The sequence below is a fragment of the Tachypleus tridentatus genome, unplaced genomic scaffold (assembly GCF_004210375.1).
Source record: "Tachypleus tridentatus isolate NWPU-2018 unplaced genomic scaffold, ASM421037v1 Hic_cluster_2, whole genome shotgun sequence".
Classification (NCBI taxonomy): Eukaryota; Metazoa; Arthropoda; class Merostomata; order Xiphosura; family Limulidae; genus Tachypleus; species Tachypleus tridentatus.
The window spans coordinates 46,702,609-46,730,512 of NW_027467782.1; the positions used below are offsets into that span (position 1 = coordinate 46,702,609).

The following is a 27,904-nucleotide window of genomic DNA, read 5'->3' on the forward strand; positions in this document are numbered from 1 at the left end:
GTATTACCCATCTATGCGAGTGCTGATTGGCTGACAAGCACTGATGACGTAACTACGGATTCCCCCACGTACCCAGTATGGAGAAGCACTGCACTCAAACTATTGGTAGACGTCAGAGATACAAATATTTTTTATTATTTCAAGCACAAACATGATTATTGCAGTAACCATTTGGACTATGTCTTTTATTTATTATCAAAATTTATTTGTATCTCACTAGAAATTTTCTTTTCACCCCTTTCAAGCCCTGGGGAACAATTTATCACTTTATTGTATAGGCCTATATAATATATAATAATTTGGGAGTTGCAACAAGTCGTAATATTTGTCTGTATGAGCGTATAGTCGTAATGTATACACCAAAATCGTAATGATTACGCTCAAGTCGTAACGGTTGGCAACCAGACAACAACCGTTAAAGCTAATTATCAAGATTACTGGAATGTTTTAAACAATTTAAAAAATTAATTTCCGGGTCAGTTGTAGCAACTATACATATCACTTAAGTTGTAGAAAAACGTGTCACTTAAGAAGTTGCTACTTGTAGAAAATATACAAGTCCCTTACGAAGTTATTGCTACTGGTAGAAAACATACACGACTTAAGAAGCTGCTACTGGTAGAAAATATACGTAAATTACGAAGTTGCCACTTGTAGGAAATATACATGTCACTTACGTAGTTGTTGCTACTGGTAGAAAATATACATGTCACTTAAGTTGCTACTGGTAAAAAATATAAATGTCACTTACGTAGTTGTTGCTACTGGTAGAAAATATACATGTCACTTACGTAGTTGTTGCTACTGGTAGAAAATATACATGTCACTTTATCTTTTAGTCCTCCAATCTCCTTCATCAATTCATATGTTTACATGTATACACACACACAAATAGGGAAGAAAAATAAATTTTAACAAATAATGAATCATAGAAGTCTAGATTTTAAAATCTATCAAACTAGTATTATTTTACTTTTTATTTATTTTGTTTCAGACACTTCTTACAACAATTCCTATTTTCTATCAAAAGTTATTTATTTTTCCTAATTATTTGTTCAGTTTTAAAATGTCCGCAGAATGGATACAACATTTATATCCTTTTATTATAGCCATATGACTGACAGCCATAATTTTTACAAGTTAAAAACACAACAAATTTATAAAATGTAATATTTTCTTTGGCCTACACGTAAGTGTGTAAATATAGAGATTGAAATTTATAAATTTGTGATTGTCTTAACCTCCTGGTGACTGTGGAAGTGGGACCCACATAGCAGTAATGGAACACCATCTATTAGTCTTAACCTCCTGGTGACTGTGGAAGTGGGACCCACATAGCAGTAATGGAACACCATCTATTAGTCTTAACCTCCTGGTGACTGTAAAAGTGGGACCCACATAGCAGTAATGTAACACCATCTATTAGTCTTAACCTCCTGGTGACTGTAGAAGTGGGACCCACGTAGCAGTAAAGGTATACCATCTATTAGTCTTAACCTCCTGGTGACTGTGGAAGTGGGACCCACGTAGCAGTAAAGGTACACCATCTATTAGTCTTAACCTCCTAGTGACTGTGGAAGTAGGACCCACGTAGCAGTAAAGGTACACCATCTATTAGTCTTAACCTCCTGGTGACTGTGGAAGTGGGATCCATGTAGTAGTAAAGGAACACCATCTATTAGTCTTAACCTCTTGGTTAAAAATGAGGATACATCATCTACAAATCTTAACCTCCTGGTGACAGTGAAAATGAGGCCCACATAAAAATGAGGATGCATCATCTACAAGTCTTAACCTCCTGGTGACAGTGAAAATGAGGCCCACATAAAAATGAGGATACATCATCTACAAGTCTTAGCCTCCTGGTGACAGTGAAAATGAGGCCCACATAAAAATGAGGATACATCTACAAGTCTTAGCCTCCTGGTGACTGTGGAAGTGGGGTCCACACAGCATATCTATTACTCTTAACCTCTGTGTTCAAGGCCTCACAAGTAAAGAAAAACCGATAAAAGAGCAAAATACGAAAACATGAAAATAAAATGAGATAAGAAGGTAAGATAGGACTCAAGCCTACAATGTCCCACTTTTGTATCACCCTTCACTGATTGTAGACAAAATGGGAAAGGTGACTTCTCAGAAGAATAGCAAAAACAAATTATACTGCAATCGAATGTGAATACCTTACTTCTTGAAGTTGGTACTCTGGCCTCCATTTCGTGAAGTTGGTACTCTGGCCTCCATCATGGGCATAAAACTTCAAATTAATTAGTATTAGTAACACAGCAGACAAATTATACTAGGAAACAATCTCTACCAAGTTGTCTAGACTAGTATAACTAGTATCTTTTGTAACAGCTTGTTTATTCATGCACATTAATGATGTTATTACGCACATGAAAATAGTGCCAATATGGTTTGTGTTTAACAGACCTTTTGAAACAAAATATTTAAATTGTTTTTCACAACTTGTGTGCACAATATATTTATTTACTTCCTGATATTTTTATATTTATTGCAAATTTTTTAAATAAATTTATCTAATGTTTGTTTGTTTTCGAAATTTGCAAAGCTACATGAGGGCTATCTGCACCAGCCGTCCCTAATTTAGCAGTGTAAGATTAGAAGGAAGGCAGCTAGTCATCACCACCCACTGCCAACTCCTGGGCAACTCTTTTACCACGAATATTGGGATTAACCATCACATTATAATGCCCCCAAGGCTGAAATAGTGAGCATGTTTGGTGTAATGGGGATTCGAACCTGCGACCCTCGAATTACGAGTTGAGTGCCTTAACCACCAGGCCATGCCGGGCCCTTTATCTAATGTTTATAAAATCCAATATTTCAATATTAGTAGTAAAATATTGTGCTTTGTTAGACATTTTACAAAATCTAAGTAATTGTGAACATGTAATAGTCATAACAGAAGATGATGGAATATTACTGCTGGGAGAGAGAGGAGACTACATATTACAAGATAAAAATTCTCTTATAAAAATATATTAATTAATATCCTTAATAAACTTTCTAATTTCTAGATTTAAATAATGTACTTATAATGTACTTATAATACAGAAATTGAAGTATTATCGAGTTTAATATTTTACTGTTAATTAATTATCTCAGGATTATTTATACTGATTAAAACATCAATATATCAAAGTTAAAGTTGGACTGATTCTGTCTTCAATAAACTTGTTCCCTAAAAATAAAGATACATATTAGATATATATAGAAGATATATTATCTATATATCTATATATTATATACATAGAAACAGCATGTTCAACTAACTACCATTGATTAAACACTTGATTATTGAAGACAACCATTATCAACAGAGGTCGGGAATACCAACATTATCAACAGAGGTCTGAAACACCAACATTATCAACAGAGGTCTGGAACACCAACTTCAGGAAGGATTTCTTATTCACAACTCCCAATGATAAGACTATTCGTTCTCTTCTGACAGGAGTTATCTTCCACAACTGCCTGCAAACATTGAAGGATGACAGAGATGTGGGCTACAGTGGGCTTGAGTACCTCCATCTCCTGGGGCCTGTGTTCTGGTGACTCATTTTACAAACATGTTCTATATTATAAACGTTTTATATTACAAACATGTTTTATTTTATAAACGTTTTATTTTACAAACATGTTCTATATTATAAACGTTTTATTTTACAAACATGTTCTATATTATAAACGTTTTATTTTACAAACATGTTTTATTTTATAAACGTTTTATTTTACAAACATGTTCTATATTATAAACGTTTTATTTTACAAACATGTTTTATTTTATAAACGTTTTATTTTACACACGTTCTATATTATAAACGTTTTATTTTACACACGTTCTATATTATAAACGTTTTATTTTAAAACATGTTCTATATTATAAACGTTTTATTTTACAAACATGTTTTATTTTATAAACGTTTTATTTTACAAACATGTTCTATATTATAAACGTTTTATTTTACAAACATGTTTTATTTTATAAACGTTTTATATTACAATCCTTTTATTTTATAAACATGTTTTATATTACAAAAATGGTTTATTTTACAAACATGTTTCATTTCATCATAGGTTTGGTCTTGTTTGTAATACAGCTTTCTTTCTGACATTATAAATATTAAGCTAATATCTAGGTTTACATTATACACTCGTGTATAGCACACCATGAACTGACAGATTAAATTATACACATGTATATAGCACACCATGAACTGATGCATTAAATTATACACATGTATATAGCACACCATGAACTGACAGATTACATTATACACGTGTATAGTACACCATGAACTGACAGATTAAATTATACACATGTATATAGCACACCATGAACTGATGCATTACATTATGCACGTGTATAGCACACCATGAACTGATGCATTACATTATGCACGTGTATATAGCACACCATGAATTGATGCATTCCATTATGCACATGTATATAGCACACCATGAACTGATGCATTACATTATACACGTGTATATAGCACACCATGAACTGATGCATTACATTATGCACGTGTATAGCACACCATGAACTGATGCATTACATTATACACGTGTATATAGCACACCATGAACTGACAGATTACATTATACACGTGTATACAGCACACCATGAACTGATGCATTACATTATGCACGTGTATAGCACACCATGAACTGATGCATTACATTATGCACGTGTATATAGCACACCATGAACTGATGCATTACATTATGCACGTGTATAGCACACCATGAACTGATGCATTACATTATGCACGTGTATATAGCACACCATGAACTAACAGATTACATTATACACGTGTATATAGCACACCATGAACTAATACATTACATTATACACGTGTTTATTGCACACCATGAACTGACACATTACATTATACATGTGTATATAGCACACCATGAACTAATACATTACATTATGCACGTGTTTATTGCACACCATGAACTGACACATTACATTATACATGTGTATATAGCACACCATGAACTGATGCATTACACTATACATGTGTATATAGCACACCATGAACTGATGCATTACATTATACATGTGTATATAGCACACCATGAACTGATGCATTACATTATACACGTGTATATAGCACACCATGAACTGATGCATTAAATTATACACGTGTATATAGCACACCATGACCTGTCAGATTACATTATACACGTGTATACAGCACACCATGAACTGATGCATTACATTATGCACGTGTATAGCACACCATGAACTGATGCATTACATTATGCACGTGTATAGCACACCATGAACTGAAGCATTACATTATACACGTGTATATAGCACACCATGAACTGATGCATTACATTATACACGTGTATATAGCACACCATGAACTGACAGATTACATTATACACGTGTATATAGCACACCATGAACTAATACATTACATTATACACGTGTTTATTGCACACCATGAACTGACACATTACATTATACATGTGTATATAGCACACCATGAACTGATGCATTAAATTATACACGTGTATATAGCACACCATGAACTGTCAGATTACATTATACACGTGTATATAGCACACCATGAACTGATGCATTACATTATACACGTGTATATAGCACACCATGAACTGATGCATTACATTATGCACGTGTATAGCACACCATGAATTGATGCATTCCATTATGCACATGTATATAGCACACCATGAACTGATACATTAAATTATACACACGTATATAGCACACCATGAACTGACAGATTACATTATACACGTGTATAGCACACCATGAACTGACAGATTAAATTATACACATGTATATAGCACACCATGAACTGATGCATTAAATTATACACATCTATATAGCACACCATGAACTGATGCATTAAATTATACACATGTATATAGCACACCATGAACTGACAGATTAAATTATACACATGTATATAGCACACCATGAACTGATGCATTACATTATACACGTGTATAGCACACCATGAACTGATGCATTACATTATACACGTGTATATAGCACACCATGAACTGATGCATTACATTATACACGTGTATATAGCACACCATGAACTGATGCATTACATTATACACGTGTATATAGCACACCATGAACTGATGCATTACATTATACACGTGTATATAGCACACCATGAACTGATGCATTACATTATACACGTGTATATAGCACACCATGAACTGACAGATTACATTATACACGTGTATAGTACACCATGAACTGACAGATTAAATTATACACATGTATATAGCACACCATGAACTGATGCATTACATTATACACGTGTATATAGCACACCATGAACTGATGCATTACATTATGCACGTGTATAGCACACCATGAACTGATGCATTACAATATACACGTGTATATAGCACACCATGAACTGATGCATTAAATTATACACGTGTATATAGCACACCATGAACTGACAGATTACATTATACACGTGTATAGTACACCATGAACTGACAGATTAAATTATACACATGTATATAGCACACCATGAACTGATGCATTACATTATACACGTGTATATAGCACACCATGAACTGATGCATTACATTATGCACGTGTATAGCACACCATGAACTGATGCATTACATTATACACGTGTATATAGCACACCATGAACTGATGCATTAAATTATACACGTGTATATAGCACACCATGAACTGACAGATTACATTATACACGTGTATACAGCACACCATGAACTGATGCATTACATTATGCACGTGTATAGCACACCATGAACTGATGCATTACATTATGCACGTGTATAGCACACCATGAACTGATGCATTACATTATGCACGTGTATAGCACACCATGAACTGATGCATTACATTATGCACGTGTATAGCACACCATGAACTGAAGCATTACATTATACACGTGTATATAGCACACCATGAACTGATGCATTACATTATACACGTGTATATAGCACACCATGAACTGATGCATTACATTATACACGTGTATATAGCACACCATGAACTGACAGATTACATTATACACGTGTATATAGCACACCATGAACTAATACATTACATTATACACGTGTTTATTGCACACCATGAACTGACACATTACATTATACATGTGTATATAGCACACCATGAACTAATACATTACATTATGCACGTGTTTATTGCACACCATAAACTGACACATTACATTATACATGTGTATATAGCACACCATGAACTGATGCATTACACTATACATGTGTATATAGCACACCATGAACTGATGCATTACATTATACATGTGTATATAGCACACCATGAACTGATGCATTACATTATACACGTGTATATAGCATACCATGAACTGATGCATTAAATTATACACGTGTATATAGCACACCATGACCTGTCAGATTACATTATACACGTGTATACAGCACACCATGAACTGATGCATTACATTATGCACGTGTATAGCACACCATGAACTGATGCATTACATTATGCACGTGTATAGCACACCATGAACTGAAGCATTACATTATACACGTGTATATAGCACACCATGAACTGATGCATTACATTATACACGTGTATATAGCACACCATGAACTGATGCATTACATTATACACGTGTTTATTGCACACCATGAACTGACACATTACATTATACATGTGTATATAGCACACCATGAACTGATGCATTAAATTATACACGTGTATATAGCACACCATGAACTGTCAGATTACATTAGACACGTGTATATAGCACACCATGAACTGATGCATTACATTATACACGTGTATATAGCACACCATGAACTGATGCATTACATTATGCACGTGTATAGCACACCATGAACTGATGCATTACATTATGCACGTGTATAGCACACCATGAACTGATGCATTACATTATACACGTGTATATAGCACACCATGAACTGACAGATTACATTATACACGTGTATATAGCACACCATGAACTAATACATTACATTATACACGTGTTTATTGCACACCATGAACTGACACATTACATTATACATGTGTATATAGCACACCATGAACTGATGCATTACATTATACACGGGCATACAGCACACCATGAACTGATGCATTACATTATACACGTGTATATAGCACACCATGAACTGACAGATTACATTATACACGTGTATATAGCACACCATGAACTAATACATTACATTATACACGTGTTTATTGCACACCATGAACTGACACATTACATTACACGTGTATATAGCACACCATGAACTGATGCATTACATTATACACGTGTATACTGCACACCATGAACTGATGCATTACATTATACACGTGTATACTGCACACCATGAACTGACACATTACATTATACATGTGTATATAGCACACCATGAACTAATACATTACATTATACATGTGTATATAGCACACCATGAACTGATGCATTACATTATACGTGTATATAGCACACCATGAACTGATGCATTACATTATACACGTGTATATAGCACACCATGAACTGACACATTACATTATACATGTGTATATAGCACACCATGAACTGATGCATTACATTATACGTGTATATAGCACACCATGAACTGATGCATTACATTATACATGTGTATATAGCACACCATGAACTGATGCATTACATTATACATGTGTATATAGCACACCATGAACTGATGCATTACATTATACATGTGTATATAGCACACCATGAACTGATGCATTTCATTATACACATGTATATAGCACACCATGAACTGACAGATTACATTATACACGTGTATAGCACACCATGAACTGACAGATTAAATTATACACATGTATATAGCACACCATGAACTGATGCATTACATTATGCGTGTATAGCACACCATGAACTGATGCATTACATTATACACGTGTATATAGCACACCATGAACTGACAGATTACATTATACACGTGTATATAGCACACCATGAACTGATGCATTACATTATACACGTGTATATAGCACACCATGAACTGAAAGATTACATTATACACGTGTATATAGCACACCATGAACTGACAGATTACATTATACATGTGTATATAGCACACCATGAACTGACACATTACATTATACACGTGTTTATTGCACACCATGAACTGACAGATTACATTATACATGTGTATATAGCACACCATGAACTGATGCATTACATTATACATGTGTATATAGCACACCATGAACTAATACATTACATTATACACGTGTATATAGCACACCATGAACTGACAGATTACATTATACACGTGTATATAGCACACCATGAACTGACAGATTACATTATACACGTGTATATAGCACACCATGAACTGACACATTACATTATACATGTGTATATAGCACACCATGAACTGATGCATTAAATTATACACGTGTATATAGCACACCATGAACTGTCAGATTACATTATACACGTGTATATAGCACACCATGAACTGATGCATTACATTATGCACGTGTATATAGCACACCATGAACTGATGCATTACATTATGCACGTGTATAGCACACCATGAATTGATGCATTCCATTATGCACATGTATATAGCACACCATGAACTGATACATTAAATTATACACACGTATATAGCACACCATGAACTGACGGATTACATTATACACGTGTATAGCACACCATGAACTGACGGATTAAATTATACATACGTATGTATATAGCACACCATGAACTGATGCATTAAATTATACACGTGTATATAGCACACCATGAACTGATGCATTACATTATACACGTGTATATAGCACACCATGAACTGATGCATTACATTATACACGTGTATATAGCACACCATGAACTGATGCATTACATTATACACGTGTATATAGCACACCATGAACTGATGCATTACATTATACACGTGTATATAGCACACCATGAACTGATGATTACATTATACACGTGTATAGCACACCATGAACTGATGGATTACATTATACACGTGTATATAGCACACCATGAACTGATGCATTACATTATACACGTGTATATAGCACACCATGAACTGATGCATTACATTATGCACGTGTATATAGCACACCATGAACTGATGCATTACAATATACACGTGTATATAGCACACCATGAACTGATGCATTAAATTATACACGTGTATATAGCACACCATGAACTGACAGATTACATTATACACGTGTATAGTACACCATGAACTGACAGATTAAATTATACACATGTATATAGCACACCATGAACTGATGCATTACATTATACACGTGTATATAGCACACCATGAACTGATGCATTACATTATGCACGTGTATAGCACACCATGAACTGATGCATTACAATATACACGTGTATATAGCACACCATGAACTGATGCATTACATTATACACGTGTATATAGCACACCATGAACTGACAGATTACATTATACACGTGTATACAGCACACCATGAACTGATGCATTACATTATGCACGTGTATAGCACACCATGAACTGATGCATTACATTATGCACGTGTATAGCACACCATGAACTGATGCATTACATTATGCACGTGTATAGCACACCATGAACTGATGCATTACATTATACACGTGTATATAGCACACCATGAACTGATGCATTACATTATACACGTGTATATAGCACACCATGAACTGATGCATTACATTATACACGTGTATATAGCACACCATGAACTGATGCATTACATTATACACGTGTATATAGCACACCATGAACTGACAGATTACATTATACACGTGTATATAGCACACCATGAACTAATACATTACATTATACACGTGTTTATTGCACACCATGAACTGACACATTACATTATACATGTGTATATAGCACACCATGAACTAATACATTACATTATGCACGTGTTTATTGCACACCATGAACTGACACATTACATTATACATGTGTATATAGCACACCATGAACTGATGCATTACATTATACATGTGTATATAGCACACCATGAACTGATGCATTACATTATACATGTGTATATAGCACACCATGAACTGATGCATTACATTATACACGTGTATATAGCATACCATGAACTGATGCATTAAATTATACACGTGTATATAGCACACCATGACCTGTCAGATTACATTATACACGTGTATACAGCACACCATGAACTGATGCATTACATTATGCACGTGTATAGCACACCATGAACTGATGCATTACATTATGCGTGTATGCACACCATGAACTGAGCATTACATTATACACGTGTATATAGCACACCATGAACTGATGCATTACATTATACACGTGTATATAGCACACCATGAACTGATGCATTACATTATACACGTGTTTATTGCACACCATGAACTGACACATTACATTATACATGTGTATATAGCACACCATGAACTGATGCATTACATTATACACGTGTATATAGCACACCATGAACTGTCAGATTACATTATACACGTGTATATAGCACACCATGAACTGATGCATTACATTATACACGTGTATATAGCACACCATGAACTGATGCATTACATTATGCATGTGTATATAGCACACCATGAACTGATGCATTACATTATACACGTGTATATAGCACACCATGAACTGATGCATTACATTATACACGTGTATATAGCACACCATGAACTGACAGATTACATTATACACGTGTATATAGCACACCATGAACTGATACATTACATTATACACGTGTATATTGCACACCATGAACTGACACATTACATTATACACGTGTATATAGCACACCATGAACTGATGCATTACATTATACACGTGTATATAGCACACCATGAACTGACAGATTACATTATACACGTGCATATAGCACACCATGAACTGACAGATTACATTATACACGTGTATATAGCACACCATGAACTAATACATTACATTATACACGTGTTTATTGCACACCATGAACTGACACATTACATTATACGTGTATATAGCACACCATGAACTGATGCATTACATTATACACGTGTATACTGCACACCATGAACTGATGCATTACATTATACACGTGTATACTGCACACCATGAACTGACACATTACATTATACATGTGTATATAGCACACCATGAACTAATACATTACATTATATATGTGTATATAGCACACCATGAACTGACACATTACATTATACGTGTATATAGCACACCATGAACTGATGCATTACATTATACATGTGTATATAGCACACCATGAACTGACACATTACATTATACATGTGTATATAGCACACCATGAACTGATGCATTACATTATACATGTGTATATAGCACACCATGAACTGATGCATTACATTATACATGTGTATATAGCACACCATGAACTGATGCATTACATTATACATGTGTATATAGCACACCATGAACTGATGCATTACATTATACATGTGTATATAGCACACCATGAACTGATGCATTTCATTATACACGTGTTTATTGCACACCATGAACTGATGCATTACATTATACACGTGTATATAGCACACCATGAACTGACAGATTAAATTATACACATGTATATAGCACACCATGAACTGATGCATTACATTATGCACGTGTATAGCACACCATGAACTGATGCATTACATTATACACGTGCATATAGCACACCATGAACTGACAGATTACATTATACACGTGTATATAGCACACCATGAACTGATGCATTACATTATACACGTGTATATAGCACACCATGAACTGAAAGATTACATTATACACGTGTATATAGCACACCATGAACTAATACATTACATTATACACGTGTTTATTGCACACCATGAACTGACAGATTACATTATACATGTGTATATAGCACACCATGAACTGACACATTACATTATACACGTGTTTATTGCACACCATGAACTGACAGATTACATTATACATGTGTATATAGCACACCATGAACTGATGCATTACATTATACATGTGTATATAGCACACCATGAACTAATACATTACATTATACACGTGTATATAGCACACCATGAACTGATGCATTACATTATACATGTGTATATAGCACACCATGAACTGATGCATTACATTATACACGTGTATATAGCACACCATGAACTGATGCATTACATTATACACGTGTATATAGCACACCATGAACTGACAGATTACATTATACACGTGTATATAGCACACCATGAACTGACAGATTACATTATACACGTGTATATACACCATGAACTAATACATTACATTATACACGTGTTTATTGCACACCATGAAGTAATACATTACATTATACATGTGTATATAGCACACCATGAACTGATACATTAAATTATACACGTGTATATAGCACACCATGAACTGACAGATTACATTATACACGTGTATATAGCACACCATGAACTGACAGATTACATTATACACGTGTATATAGCACACCATGAACTGACAGATTACATTATATATGTGTATATAGCACACCATGAACTGACACATCTTCCCCAGAACAATTTTTAGATTAATGCACATATGACAGCATTCTTACACCATGATTAAAAGACAGTACAACAGAGCTGTAGTTAGACGTATTATCATTGAAATGGTTTAACAAAGCCCTTCACAAGAAGAACACACATCTTCTAGCAGGATTGATGAATGATGAAGAACCAAAGCACACGAAACTTTGCGAGTCTCCCTCATTATTTCTCAAAGTGGAAAAACTCACATGAAACAGCATTTACGACAGCAACGGGTGTCACAACCCAACCAAATTTAGAGAAATGTCCTCCTTCAAAATGAGAATCATATAACTGCATAAGAGAAGCTTCAGGCTTAAAAATAAGCATTTCAACAACATTAACAAAGTAACACTCAACCATTTGAAGTTAACCTTCCCAGTACCATTAACTAGATAACACACAATAATTTGAAGTTAACCTTCCCAGTACCATTAACAAGATAACACACAATAATTTGAAGTTAACCTTCCCAGTACCATTAACTAGATAACACACAATAATTTGAAGTTAACCTTCCCAGTACCATTAACTAGATAACACACAACAATTTGAAGTTAACCTTCCCAGTACCATTAACAAGATAACACACAACAATGTGAAGTTAACCTTCCCAGTACCATTAACAAGATAACACACAACCGTTTGAAGTTAACCTTCCCAGTACCATTAACAAGATAACACACAACCATTTGAAGTTAACCTTCCCAGTACCATTAACAAGATAACACACAACCATTTGAAGTTAACCTTCCCAGTACCATTAACAATTAACTAGATAACACACAACCATTTGAAGTTAACCTTCTCAGTACCATTAACAAGATAACACACAACCATTTGAAGTTAACCTTCCCAGTACCATTAACAAGATAACACACAACCATTTGAAGTTAACCTTCCCAGTACCATTAACAAGATAACACACAACCATTTGAAGTTAACCTTCCCAGTACCATTAACAAGATAACACACAACCATTTGAAGTTAACCTTCCCAGTACCATTAACAAGATAACACACAACCATTTGAAGTTAACCTTCCCAGTACCATTAACAAGATAACACACAACCATTTGAAGTTAACCTTCCCAGTACCATTAACAAGATAACACACAACCATTTGAAGTTAACCTTCCCAGTACCATTAACAATATAACACACAACCATTTGAAGTTAACCTTCTCAGTACCATTAACAAGATAACACACAACCATTTGAAGTTAACCTTCTCAGTACCATTAACAAGATAACACACAACCATTTGAAGTTAACCTTCCCAGTACCATTAACTAGATAACACACAACAATTTGAAGTTAACCTTCCCAGTACCATTAACAAGATAACACACAACCATTTGAAGTTAACCTTCCCAGTACCATTAACAATATAACACACAACCATTTGAAGTTAACCTTCCCAGTACCATTAACAAGATAACACACAACCATTTGAAGTTAACCTTCTCAGTACCATTAACAAGATAACACACAACCATTTGAAGTTAACCTTCCCAGTACCATTAACAAGATAACACACAACCATTTGAAGTTAACCTTCCCAGTACCATTAACTAGATAACACACAACAATTTGAAGTTAACCTTCCCAGTACCATTAACAAGATAACCCACAACCATTTGAAGTTAACCTTCCCAGTACCATTAACAAGATAACACACAACAATTTGAAGTTAACCCATAATTCAAAAGTTCACAAACTTGCACTCACACTTCAAACTTAATGGCTGGTTTCATGAGAAAGATGGCTGAGAAACCCAAGTGACATAAATCCTATTTGATCATTACTTCTTTGTAGCCCTGATGCTATTCCAATGGACTTCTGTGGCTTAGTTTCATACACCTATAAAATTCCTTGATGGTGTGCAAATGGACATCTTTGGCTTTGGTTTCATGCACCTGTATCATTCCCTGATGGTGTGCAAATGGACATCTGTGGCTTTGGTTTCATACACCTGTATCGTTCCCTGATGGTGTGCAAATGGACATCTGTGGCTTTAGTTTCATACACCTGTATCATTCCCTGATAGTGTGCAAATGGACATCTGTAGCTTTGGCTTTGGTGGTTGCAAATGGACATCTGTGGCTTTGGTTTCATACACCTGTATCGTTCCTGATGGTGTGCAAATGGACATCTGTAGCTTCCCTGGTTTCATACATCTGTGGCTTTGTTTCATAGTTCCCTGATGGTATGCAAATGGACATCTGTGGCTTTGGTTTCATACACCTGTATCATTCCCTGATGGTGTGCAAATGGACATCTGTAGCTTTGGTTTCATACATCTGTATAGTTCCCTGATGGTGTGCAAATGGACATCTGTGGCTTTGGTTTCATACAGCTGTATAGTTCCCTGATGGTGTGCAAATTGGCATCTGTGGCTTTGGTTTCATACAGCTGTATAGTTCCCTGATGGTGTGAAAATGAACATCTGTGGCTTTGGTTTCATATAGCTGTATAGTTCCCTGATGGTGTGCAAATGAACATCTGTGGCTTTGGTTTCATACAGCTGTATAGTTCCCTGATGGTGTGCAAATGAACATCTGTGGCTTTGGTTTCATACAGATGTATAGTTCCCTGATGGTGTGCAAATGGACTTGTGGTTTGCTTAAACACGGCATCAGAAACCAATGTCTTCATGCAGCAGGATTATCTAAATGTGTATTCAATAATCGGCCTTAACTCACAGAAGGTTGCTATAATGGAAGTTCTGATGTCAGACAATAATGCTTTATCATAACTCTCAGACTGAGTATCGTCAAGAAGAAGTAATTCTTTAAATATATGGAAAATCATTCTAGTTAAAGGCAGTAATCTGTTATTGTATCTTTTGTTTTCTACTACAAAACCCTACACTTCTACACCTTTATTTTTATATAACCAATTACAGAACCTTAGTTTCAGTTCATACACTTCAAGAGGCTTGTTGAAAAAAAACAGCTGTTATTCACTGATGCACATAAAGTTCTGCGCTTTCAAATCTATAAAAATATTTTACAGACACATAAAATACACCAATATTTTTTGCTTATTAGTCTAATAAAGTATTACAAAGGACCATAATACTCTACCTGAATACATGCTGGTAAAATGTTTTGAAGTGAACATGAAACCGAGTTATGACAGTGTTGAATAACTAACTTCATCTCAACTGATCCTTTTTACTTCTTAGCACTGGTTATGAAACCTCAGTAACAACAAGACTTCTCATACTGTTCATTAGTTCTTAAACTAAGGAAATTCTGTCACATTTAATGTCATGGACTTAAGAATTTCTCGTGAAAGACAATCGTGAAGACTTCTTAGATACCATCAACACAGACTGAGAACCGAGGAATTTAAACCAGTCTTTTTTCTTTTGCACACATTGAGATACACAAAGTAATAATATAAAAATAAATTATGTATAGCTATGATCATACAGCTTTTATATCTGTTACAGAATTTAAATATTGAGTAGCATTATTAACAAAAACGTTTTGGTAACTGTTACTGAGTCCTGTGATATGATAGAAATATTCTTCTTTCTCCACCTGTACTGTAAAGTTATTGAATCCAATATCCTTAAATATTGTTGTCACCTAAAAAACATTAAAAATGGCATATCAACATACAATTCAATAAATTGCACAGTCATATAAAACATTAACTTCTGATCAAAACTCAGACTAATATATATCTAAGAATGACCATAACTTCCATTTTCTTGTAATACTCAAGGTTTGTAAATAAGCGAGTTTTATGTAAGTACACTTGAGACAACGTACGTTTGAAACGTGTATTTATTCCATAATCACAATAAACCTAGGTTTCTATTCCATAATCACAACAAACCTAGGTTTCTATTCCATAATCACAACAAACCTAGGTTTCTATTCCATAATCACAACAAACCTAGGTTTCTATTCCATAATCACAACAAACCTAGGTTTCTATTCCATAATCACAACAAACCTAGGTTTCTATTCCATAATCACAACAAACCTAGGTTTCTATTCCATAATCACAACAAACCTAGGTTTCTATTCCATAATCACAACAAACCTAGGTTTCTATTCCATAATCACAACAAACCTAGGTTTCTATTCCATAATCACAACAAACCTAGGTTTCTATTCCATAATCACAACAAACCTAGGTTTCTATTCCATAATCACAACAAACCTAGGTTTCTATTCCATAATCACAACAAACCTAGGTTTCTATTCCATAATCACAACAAACCTAGGTTTCTATTCCATAATCACAACAAACCTAGGTTTCTATTCCATAATCACAACAAACCTAGGTTTCTATTCCATAATCACAACAAACCTAGGTTTCACAGCTCATTCTCCTTCTAAACATTTTCCTTGATACTCAAATTTTCTAAGGAACTTCTTTATGTATTAATTCAAAAATGAACATATGCTAGACATACCTATGTAACCATGAAAATACATCAGAAATGCCCTCCCACCCAAAGTCTAATATTTGGCTGGTCACTGAAAATAATGAATCCTGCATTGCACTGAAGTATTTTCAACAACTGTACAGGATAGAGCCTTGACTTTCACTGTACAATGTACTTGCGTTGTAAGCTGGTATGCAACTCTCATGAAAGTTCTTTATAAAATTAAAACCAGTTGATGAAATAGTTTTTAGTCTTGCATGATCCTAAGATTATGTAGTTTTAATAAAACATTTGGTTCAGATTCTCTTCCTACTATGTATAATAAATGATTATTATTTAATGTAGTTACATGCACTCAGAATCAGAATAGTTTACATGCAATGCAGTTTTTGAGTATAAAAATACTATTTATTACCTTATAGTTTTCAAATTTAATTTGTATAATCTGGAAATTTTCCAGAAGCTAATAAAAGACAGATGCTGACAGTTGTATTCTCTTCTCACAGTAACTTATATAATAGCTCAAAGTTTAGACTTTTAATTGCAAATAGATCATATGACAGTAAAAATCTACAATTTTAATTGTTTTAAATGTTTCTTTTAAATACAAAAAATAAAATCTTCATTTAAAACGTACTTTATAATAACTATATAATAGTTATGTTATTAAAATACACTCATATTAAAAGCAGATTAAATTAAATTGTGAACGTGACTCAGTAAACGTACAGAAGGTGTTACGTGACTCCGTAAACGTACAGAAGTGTTACGTGACTCAGTAAACGTACAGAAGTGTTACGTGACTCAGTAAACGTACAGAAGTGTTATGTGACTCAGTAAACGTACAGAAGTATTACGTAACTCAGTAAACATACAGAAGGTGTTTAAAAATGGTGACTTTCAAATGAGGTTAATTACACTACTATGCCTATTTCTAGAGAGTGAAAATGTCTCAGCTTCTATAACAAATAATAACATCACACAATACACATCCAAAAACACCTACTTACACTTCCAAGATACACCCTCTCACACTTCCATGATACACCCTCTCACACTTCCAAGATACACCTCTCACACTTCCATGATACACCCTCTCACACTTCCATGATACACCCTCTCACACTTCCAAGATACACCTACTTATGCATCCAGAAGTACACAAAAGAAAACTCTATCACAGGGCCATGCTAACTTACATAAACCTGCTGCAGAGTTAACTTTGACCTTAAGAAGGCCTCAATACAGAAACCAAAGCACACAAGAAACAGGCAGGAACAGTCCATTAAAACCAAATCCCTACCACATCTACACTGTTTAAAAATACACGTGAAACAAGAGTGACTCTTCACCAAGAACACAGAATATAATTTACATTTTCTTACCTGATTGATTAGTTTTTGATCACTAATATCAGGTCTCACTTGAACATGAATACTTCCAACTTTCAAGTCAGCAGAATGTTGCCAGAAATGATGGTTTCTGTATGACAACACGCCCTCTATGTTCGTTACCTGCGAGTAGTTAGGTACAAAACACACTCTTCATTTAACCACAGACACATTTATCTAAATTCACAGATCGTATTAGTAATCGTTTGTAATCGAGTGCAAAAGTGCACGATAGGCTATCTGTGCCGTGCCTGTCTTAAGTACTGAAATCCAGACTCTAGCATTCTAAAGTCTGTAGACTTATTATGTTGCTGAGAAACTTGTATTAGGGTTAGTTAATGTTCCATTAAAAGAAACATCTTAAACATGGAAACACTACTGTTTGATGTTTGTAAGTAATAAAACCTGAACAGAATTCAATTAGGCATTCAGTACTAAGACTAGAATAACGGATTTAAATACACAATTTATTAAGTTGGGAAACAGAAAAATATTATCATGTCCTTGTTTGTGCTGATCACAAGAAAGATATAACTGAGATTTTAAAATATCGAAAGTATGTGAATATAAATCAGGAACCACAGTAACGAAACAACAACACATGCAAGAAAAGAAAACATGAACAGTAAGGTACTAATTATAATAAATTTATTAACAACTTTAAAAACAATTTTTTTGGGTAAGAACCATTCATTGATTCTTCATGTCAGGTAAGAACCATTGAAAAAAACACTTCTATCATAAAAATAAAAACTTGTATTTATGGGTAGTGACATTCTTCATAAAAACTAATATTCCAAAAGTTGTCATTATAAACACAAACATGTGTGTGTGAAGGTTGTAAAGAATTCTGTTTAATTTTGACATATCTATTAGTGTCATGTTTTCTTCATATCCTAAGTTTGACATCAAAGAATAATATTTTTGGAATAAACCACAAAATTTATCTAAAGCTTAAAAAAAAAACCAATTAAAACAGCATTGTGACCTTTTAAGTTCATGACATTATCACACATTGCTCAAAAGTTTCTACCTAGAGCATAAACAAAGAAATAGTAAGTTATTCATAAGTCTCTAAGTAAAACAACTACACAGAAATCATATTTTAATAAAACTTCATTTTCTTAGGCCTATAACACTCAAAATGAAATTATGCCACACCTATTGAAATAACTCGCAGCCATACAAGATAAAGGTATTTTTTATATACAATCAAATACCTGTAAATGAAAATTTAAACAAATAACCATGCCAAATAAAATACACTCTTACTCTATTTAGTGCATCCACTAGGGGTTTACCCAGCTTTGTGGGAGTAGCCAGAAGTAAAACCAGTGCCGAATGCTTGAGAAGAGGTAAAACACTTAGGAAAATAAGAACAGAAATGAAAAGAGAACAAACGGGATCAGCTATGAGGAAGCCAAAATTCTGGATTAACAAAGATGAAATAATAACTCCAACACTGCCGAGAGTATCGGCAAGAATGTGCAAGAAGACACCTGAAAAGGAAATCATGATAAGCAAATAATATTTCACAGCTGAAAACAGAGACTCTGTAATATTTAGAAAACCAAAGTCTAATACAAATAAACATCAAATCTACAGTTTATATCTTTTAAGAAATATGAATAAAAGGACCTCAAACACATGCAAACTGTGCATTAAAAGTATTAAAATGTAATAAGAGTAACTTCAGTTCCGATATAATCAGCACATAATTAGATACTGTTCACACTGAATAAAAAAACTACATTTAATGTACAGAAAGTGAGCTGTAATTTATATTGAACTGAAAAATTTTAAGAGATCATTCAATATGAATGTTGTAAGGAGTTTGAAGATCTAACGGAGCTCTCAAGTTCAGATTTAAAATAATAAGAAATTGAAACACTATCAAAACTTCTAGATGATTTATCAAAACATAACGAGCCAAAACTGGCTGAAAGTCAAAGAAATGTTACCTTACCTTCAATGTTTGCATTATCGTGATTATGGTGAGAATGACCGTGACTGTGGTTGTGAGAATGACCGTGACTGTGGTTGTGGGAATGGCCGTGACTGTGAGCATGACGAAACACGAGAATTCCTACCAAGTTTACTACTAGGCCTGCTACAGAAACTGTCTGGACATTTAATAATAGTTTATTTAGAAGTTACAGACAATAAATGCTGAATATACATGTTAAAATTTTTTAAAAATCAGTTTTAACACAGTAACCCAAAGTTATGCTTTGTTTAAAAACTTATGAGAGTATCCAGTTTATAAGGGTTTATTTTTTAATGTTAAAGGATTAAAATAGATCTAATGTAACAAGAGAAACAAACCAATAGCACACGACACAATATATGCACCATTTTTGTTAACAAAGTTCTTTTATGTTAACAGAATGTTTAGATATTTTGAAAATAATATACCAGTGGTAATGTCGTGACTCCAAGGGTTATGTCATCTCCCTTCTTTGCTTTTGCATCTTTTAATAACTCAATAGTTACAACATCTCACTCACCAAAAGCTTTTCCGTGTGGATTTCAGGAGGATCAAAGAGCCTGCTTAAGGCTTCAGTGAAAACCATGAAGGCAACAACCACTAGAAAAAGTCCATTAATAAATCCAGACAAGACTTCAACTCTTGCATAGCTGAAAATTAGAGATTTTTATGAAATAAATACCTGTAATAAACAAAATAATTAACTTCAATTTTATTGTCAAACCTGCAGATTACGAGTCAGAGCAAAGTTTGGTTACCTTTACACTAAAGTAAAAAAACTGTCACTGTTTCTATTCATCTGGCTGATGAGCTATTAATCTTTAAAATGTCTTAAAAATAATTTTAAAACACTTTCCATTCATCACCATTTTAATAAGTGACAGGAATATTTATATAATTTAAAGGTTCATAAAAGTAAGAAATAAGTTAAAGTTGCTGCTCTGCTGTAATGATAGGGAAGTAAACAAATAATTTTTAAATTATTTTTCTTAGCTTAACAAGAAATTTTTTTTTCATAAAGCATTTGTTTGTTTGTTGTTAAGAACTAAGCTACACAATGGGTTAACTGCACTCTTCTCACAAAGGGTATCAAAACCCAGTTTCTACCATTGTAAGTCTGCACACATACCACTCTACCACTGGGAGCATTTACTGTAGATCAGAAACTCACCCATAAGGAAAGGTACGAGTTGCTTTTCTCCTTGCTAGTAATGACGCACTGAGACCCATAACAAGAGCCGAACAGTCAAACAGCATATGAAAACCATCAGATATGAGTCCCAGACTATTGGTCCAAACACCATACAACAATTCAATAAATGTGAACCCCTGGCAAAAAAATGATCCATATTATCTGAAAAAAAATTTAAATTCTAAACAAATTTAACCCTAAAATTACCAGTATAATCTATACAATCTCCAGTGGCATCTTGAACACGTTTTTAATTTATAACACTCCTTGTGAGTCCACGACTGTTGAATCCATGGGTCCTACAGTACGAGTCATACAAAATTTTAAACAAAAATACCAGTAAATATAACATTTGAGTTCTATATATATATATTTGTAAATATAACATTTGAGTTCTATATATATATATATTTGTAAATATAACATTTGAGTTCTATATATATATATTTGCATATTTTATATAATAAATGAGCTATTTTGCTTCGTTTGGTACACTGAATGTTGCTGCAGCCACAAATATATACAATTAATCAATATAGTAGAGAGTTGGTGGGTCAAGACACCACCGGTATCAAATCAAGTCAGTAACTTGTTTAGGGGAAGGGGGGTTGTCCTAACAAATATATTTTATAATTTTATTACTGTTACATTAGAGATTTCCTAAAATAAAAGTAAATCAACTAAAATCCATAATTTCAGAAGAGAAAAAAACAACATTTTTTCATATTATGATTTTTTTTCCAAAGATCCTTCAGACCTGATTTATCGCAAGTAATTTTAAATAAAATGTACACACTTACGAGACTTAAACACAGGAAGTAAAAGATTTTACGAGAATCCGTTTCTCTGAGAATTTCATGGAGACCATTCTTGAGTATGACAACAGCAGAACGTGACGTTCTATGTAAGGCATCGCCCGTGAAAGTGTACAATGGTAACCCACCTGAAGAGTACCCAACAAATGTACCTTTCCAGCCCTTGGATGGTGGACCAGTAAGAATCAAAGTTGCTAGAGTATACATAGAAAAAGAGATCCTTTGTTAAATTATTTTTCATTTCATTCCAAATCTCTATGTATGAGATTGTATTAAGAATAAATACCATAATCTACATTTTTGTCTTTATGTGACATATCCATAGCTATGTACCACACATAACAGTATTAATGTACATTTCTAACACACTATAAAGTTAATACAAATGGATGACAACGTGTAACTAACCAAACATACTGAGATTTTCTTTGTATTAAAATTCATTACATTACATAAAATTGGACAATTGGAATAACTGGAACAGTAATAATAATAAACACAGAACTGTGTTATCAGAATTTCAATTAATCAAAAGCAGTAAAACTTAGAAATGATAATTTTGATTGATTGATTTAATCATGATTTTAATTAATTATACAGTTTACCTGTTACTAATCAACATAATCTCTGCTAACAGGTAATCAATTATAACTTACAGCACCCATTATTATATAACACATCCAACCACAATAATTTGAATCACCAAACACCATATAACACGTTTAGCTATAATAGTTTAAAATCACCCAGCATTATATAACACATCCAAGTATAATAAATTAAATCACCTAACACTACATAACACATCCAATTATAATAAATTAGATCACCCTATACTATATAACACATCCAAGTATAATAAATTATATGACCCAACAATATATAACACATCCAATTATAATAAATAATGAAGATGTTTACTTCTCTTGATAAAACAACATAATGAAGATGTTTACTGTCTGTTGATAAAACAATATAATGAAGATGTTTACTTCTCTTGATAAAACAATATAATGAAGATGTTTACTTCTCTTGATAAAACAATATAATGAAGATGTTTACTTCTCTTGATAAAACAATATAATGAAGATGTTTACTTCTCTTGATAAAACAATATAATGAAGATGTTTACTTCTCTTGATAAAACAATATAATGAAGATGTTTACTTCTCTTGATAAAACAATATAATGAAGATGTTTACTTCTCTTGATAAAACAATATAATGAAGATGTTTACTTCTCTTGATAAAACAATATAATGAAGATGTTTACTTCTCTTGATAAAACAATATAATGAAGATGTTTACTTCTCTTGATAAAACAATATAATGAAGATGTTTACTTCTCTTGATAAAACAATATAATGAAGATGTTTACTTCTCTTGATAAAACAATATAATGAAGATGTTTACTTCTCTTGATAAAACAATATAATGAAGATGTTTACTTCTCTTGATAAAACAATATAATGAAGATGTTTACTTCTCTTGATAAAACAATATAATGAAGATGTTTACTTCTCTTGATAAAACAATATAATGAAGATGTTTACTTCTCTTGATAAAACAATATAATGAAGATGTTTACTGTCTCTTGATAAAACAATATAATGAAGATGTTTACTTCTCTTGATAAAACAATATAATGAAGATGTTTACTTCTCTTGATAAAACAATATAATGAAGATGTTTACTTCTCTTGATAAAACAATATAATGAAGATGTTTACTTCTCTTGATAAAACAATATAATGAAGATGTTTACTTCTCTTGATAAAACAATATAATGAAGATGTTGATAAAACAATATAATGAAGATGTTTACTTCTCTTGATAAAACAATATAATGAAGATGTTTACTTCTCTTGATAAAACAATATAATGAAGATGTTTACTTCTCTTGATAAAACAATATAATGAAGATGTTTACTTCTCTTGATAAAACAATATAATGAAGATGTTTACTTCTCTTGATAAAACAATATAATGAAGATGTCTCTTGATAAAACAATATAATGAAGATGTTTACTGTCTGTTGATAAAACAATATAATGAAGATGTTTACTTCTCTTGATAAAACAATATAATGAAGATGTTTACTTCTCTTGATAAAACAATATAATGAAGATGTTTACTTCTCTTGATAAAACAATATAATGAAGATGTTTACTTCTCTTGATAAAACAATATAATGAAGATGTTTACTTCTCTTGATAAAACAATATAATGAAGATGTTTACTTCTCTTGATAAAACAATATAATGAAGATGTTTACTTCTCTTGATAAAACAATATAATGAAGATGTTTACTTCTCTTGATAAAACAATATAATGAAGATGTTTACTTCTCTTGATAAAACAATATAATGAAGATGTTTACTTCTCTTGATAAAACAATATAATGAAGATGTTTACTTCTCTTGATAAAACAATATAATGAAGATGTTTACTTCTCTTGATAAAACAATATAATGAAGATGTTTACTTCTCTTGATAAAACAATATAATGAAGATGTTTACTGTCTCTTGATAAAACAATATAATGAAGATGTTTACTTCTCTTGATAAAACAATATAATGAAGATGTTTACTTCTCTTGATAAAACAATATAATGAAGATGTTTACTTCTCTTGATAAAACAATATAATGAAGATGTTTACTTCTCTTGATAAAACAATATAATGAAGATGTTTACTTCTCTTGATAAAACAATATAATGAAGATGTTTACTTCTCTTGATAAAACAATATAATGAAGATGTTTACTTCTCTTGATAAAACAATATAATGAAGATGTTTACTTCTCTTGATAAAACAATATAATGAAGATGTTTACTTCTCTTGATAAAACAATATAATGAAGATGTTTACTTCTCTTGATAAAACAATATAATGAAGATGTTTACTTCTCTTGATAAAACAATATAATGAAGATGTTTACTTCTCTTGATAAAACAATATAATGAAGATGTTTACTGTCTGTTGATAAAACAATATAATGAAGATGTTTACTGTCTGTTGATAAAACAATATAATGAAGATGTTTACTTCTCTTGATAAAACAATATAATGAAGATGTTTACTTCTCTTGATAAAACAATATAATGAAGATGTTTACTTCTCTTGATAAAACAATATAATGAAGATGTTTACTGTCTGTTGATAAAACAATATAATGAAGATGTTTACTTCTCTTGATAAAACAATATAATGAAGATGTTTACTGTCTGTTGATAAAACAATATAATGAAGATGTTTACTTCTCTTGATAAAACAATATAATGAAGATGTTTACTTCTCTTGATAAAACAATATAATGAAGATGTTTACTTCTGTTGATAAAACAATATAATGAAGATGTTTACTTCTCTTGATAAAACAATATAATGAAGATGTTTACTGTCTGTTGATAAAACAATATAATGAAGATGTTTACTGTCTCTTGATAAAACAATATAATGAAGATGTTTACTGTCTCTTGATAAAACAATATAATGAAGATGTTTACTGTCTCTTGATAAAACAATATAATGAAGATGTTTACTGTCTCTTGATAAAACAATATAATGAAGATGTTTACTGTCTCTTGATAAAACAATATAATGAAGATGTTTACTGTCTGTTGATAAAACAATATAATGAAGATGTTTACTTCTCTTGATAAAACAATATAATGAAGATGTTTACTTCTGTTGATAAAACAATATAATGAAGATGTTTACTTCTCTTGATAAAACAATATAATGAAGATGTTTACTTCTCTTGATAAAACAATATAATGAAGATGTTTACTTCTGTTGATAAAACAATATAATGAAGATGTTTACTGTCTGTTAATAAAACAATATAATGAAGATGTTTACCCCTGTTGATAAAACAATATAATGAAGATGTTTACTTCTGTTGATAAAACAATATAATGAAGATGTTTACTTCTCTTGATAAAACAATATAATGAAGATGTTTACTTCTCTTGATAAAACAATATAATGAAGATGTTTACTGTCTGTTGATAAAACAATATAATGAAGATGTTTACTTCTCTTGATAAAACAATATAATGAAGATGTTTACTTCTCTTGATAAAACAATATAATGAAGATGTTTACTGCCTGTTGATAAAACAATATAATGAAGATGTTTACTGTCTGTTGATAAAACAATATAATGAAGATGTTTACTGTCTGTTGATAAAACAATATAATGAAGATGTTTACTTCTCTTGATAAAACAATATAATGAAGATGTTTACTTCTCTTGATAAAACAATATAATGAAGATGTTTACTGTCTGTTGATAAAACAATATAATGAAGATGTTTACTTCTCTTGATAAAACAATATAATGAAGATGTTTACTTCTCTTGATAAAACAATATAATGAAGATGTTTACTGCCTGTTGATAAAACAATATAATGATGTTTACTGTCTCTTGATAAAACAATATAATGAAGATGTTTACTGTCTGTTGATAAAACAATATAATGAAGATGTTTACTTCTCTTGATAAAACAATATA

The 27,904-nt window shown here is 32.4% G+C and overlaps 1 protein-coding gene across 4 annotated transcripts in view; it reads right to left on the reverse strand.

Annotated features, from left to right (window-relative positions):
* Positions 1-1,760: 1,760 nt before the first annotated feature.
* LOC143242166 (proton-coupled zinc antiporter SLC30A5-like) overlaps positions 1,761-27,904 on the reverse strand; it is a 39,585-nt gene continuing 13,441 nt past the window's right edge. For 2 of the 4 annotated variants that reach the window (XM_076485486.1, XM_076485485.1), the window contains exons 10-16: positions 23,373-23,581; positions 22,552-22,709; positions 21,901-22,030; positions 21,360-21,516; positions 20,666-20,892; positions 19,388-19,516; positions 16,461-17,190 (exon numbers count right to left, since the gene is read on the reverse strand). In XM_076485486.1, coding sequence (XP_076341601.1) covers positions 17,026-17,190; positions 19,388-19,516; positions 20,666-20,892; positions 21,360-21,516; positions 21,901-22,030; positions 22,552-22,709; positions 23,373-23,581 — 1,175 coding nt within the window. In that variant the 3' untranslated portion in view covers positions 16,461-17,025. Of the gene's footprint in view, positions 3,599-16,460; positions 17,191-19,387; positions 19,517-20,665; positions 20,893-21,359; positions 21,517-21,900; positions 22,031-22,551; positions 22,710-23,372; positions 23,582-27,904 lie in introns of those variants that run through there. The other 2 variants (XM_076485488.1, XM_076485487.1) reach the window with 2 other exon arrangements.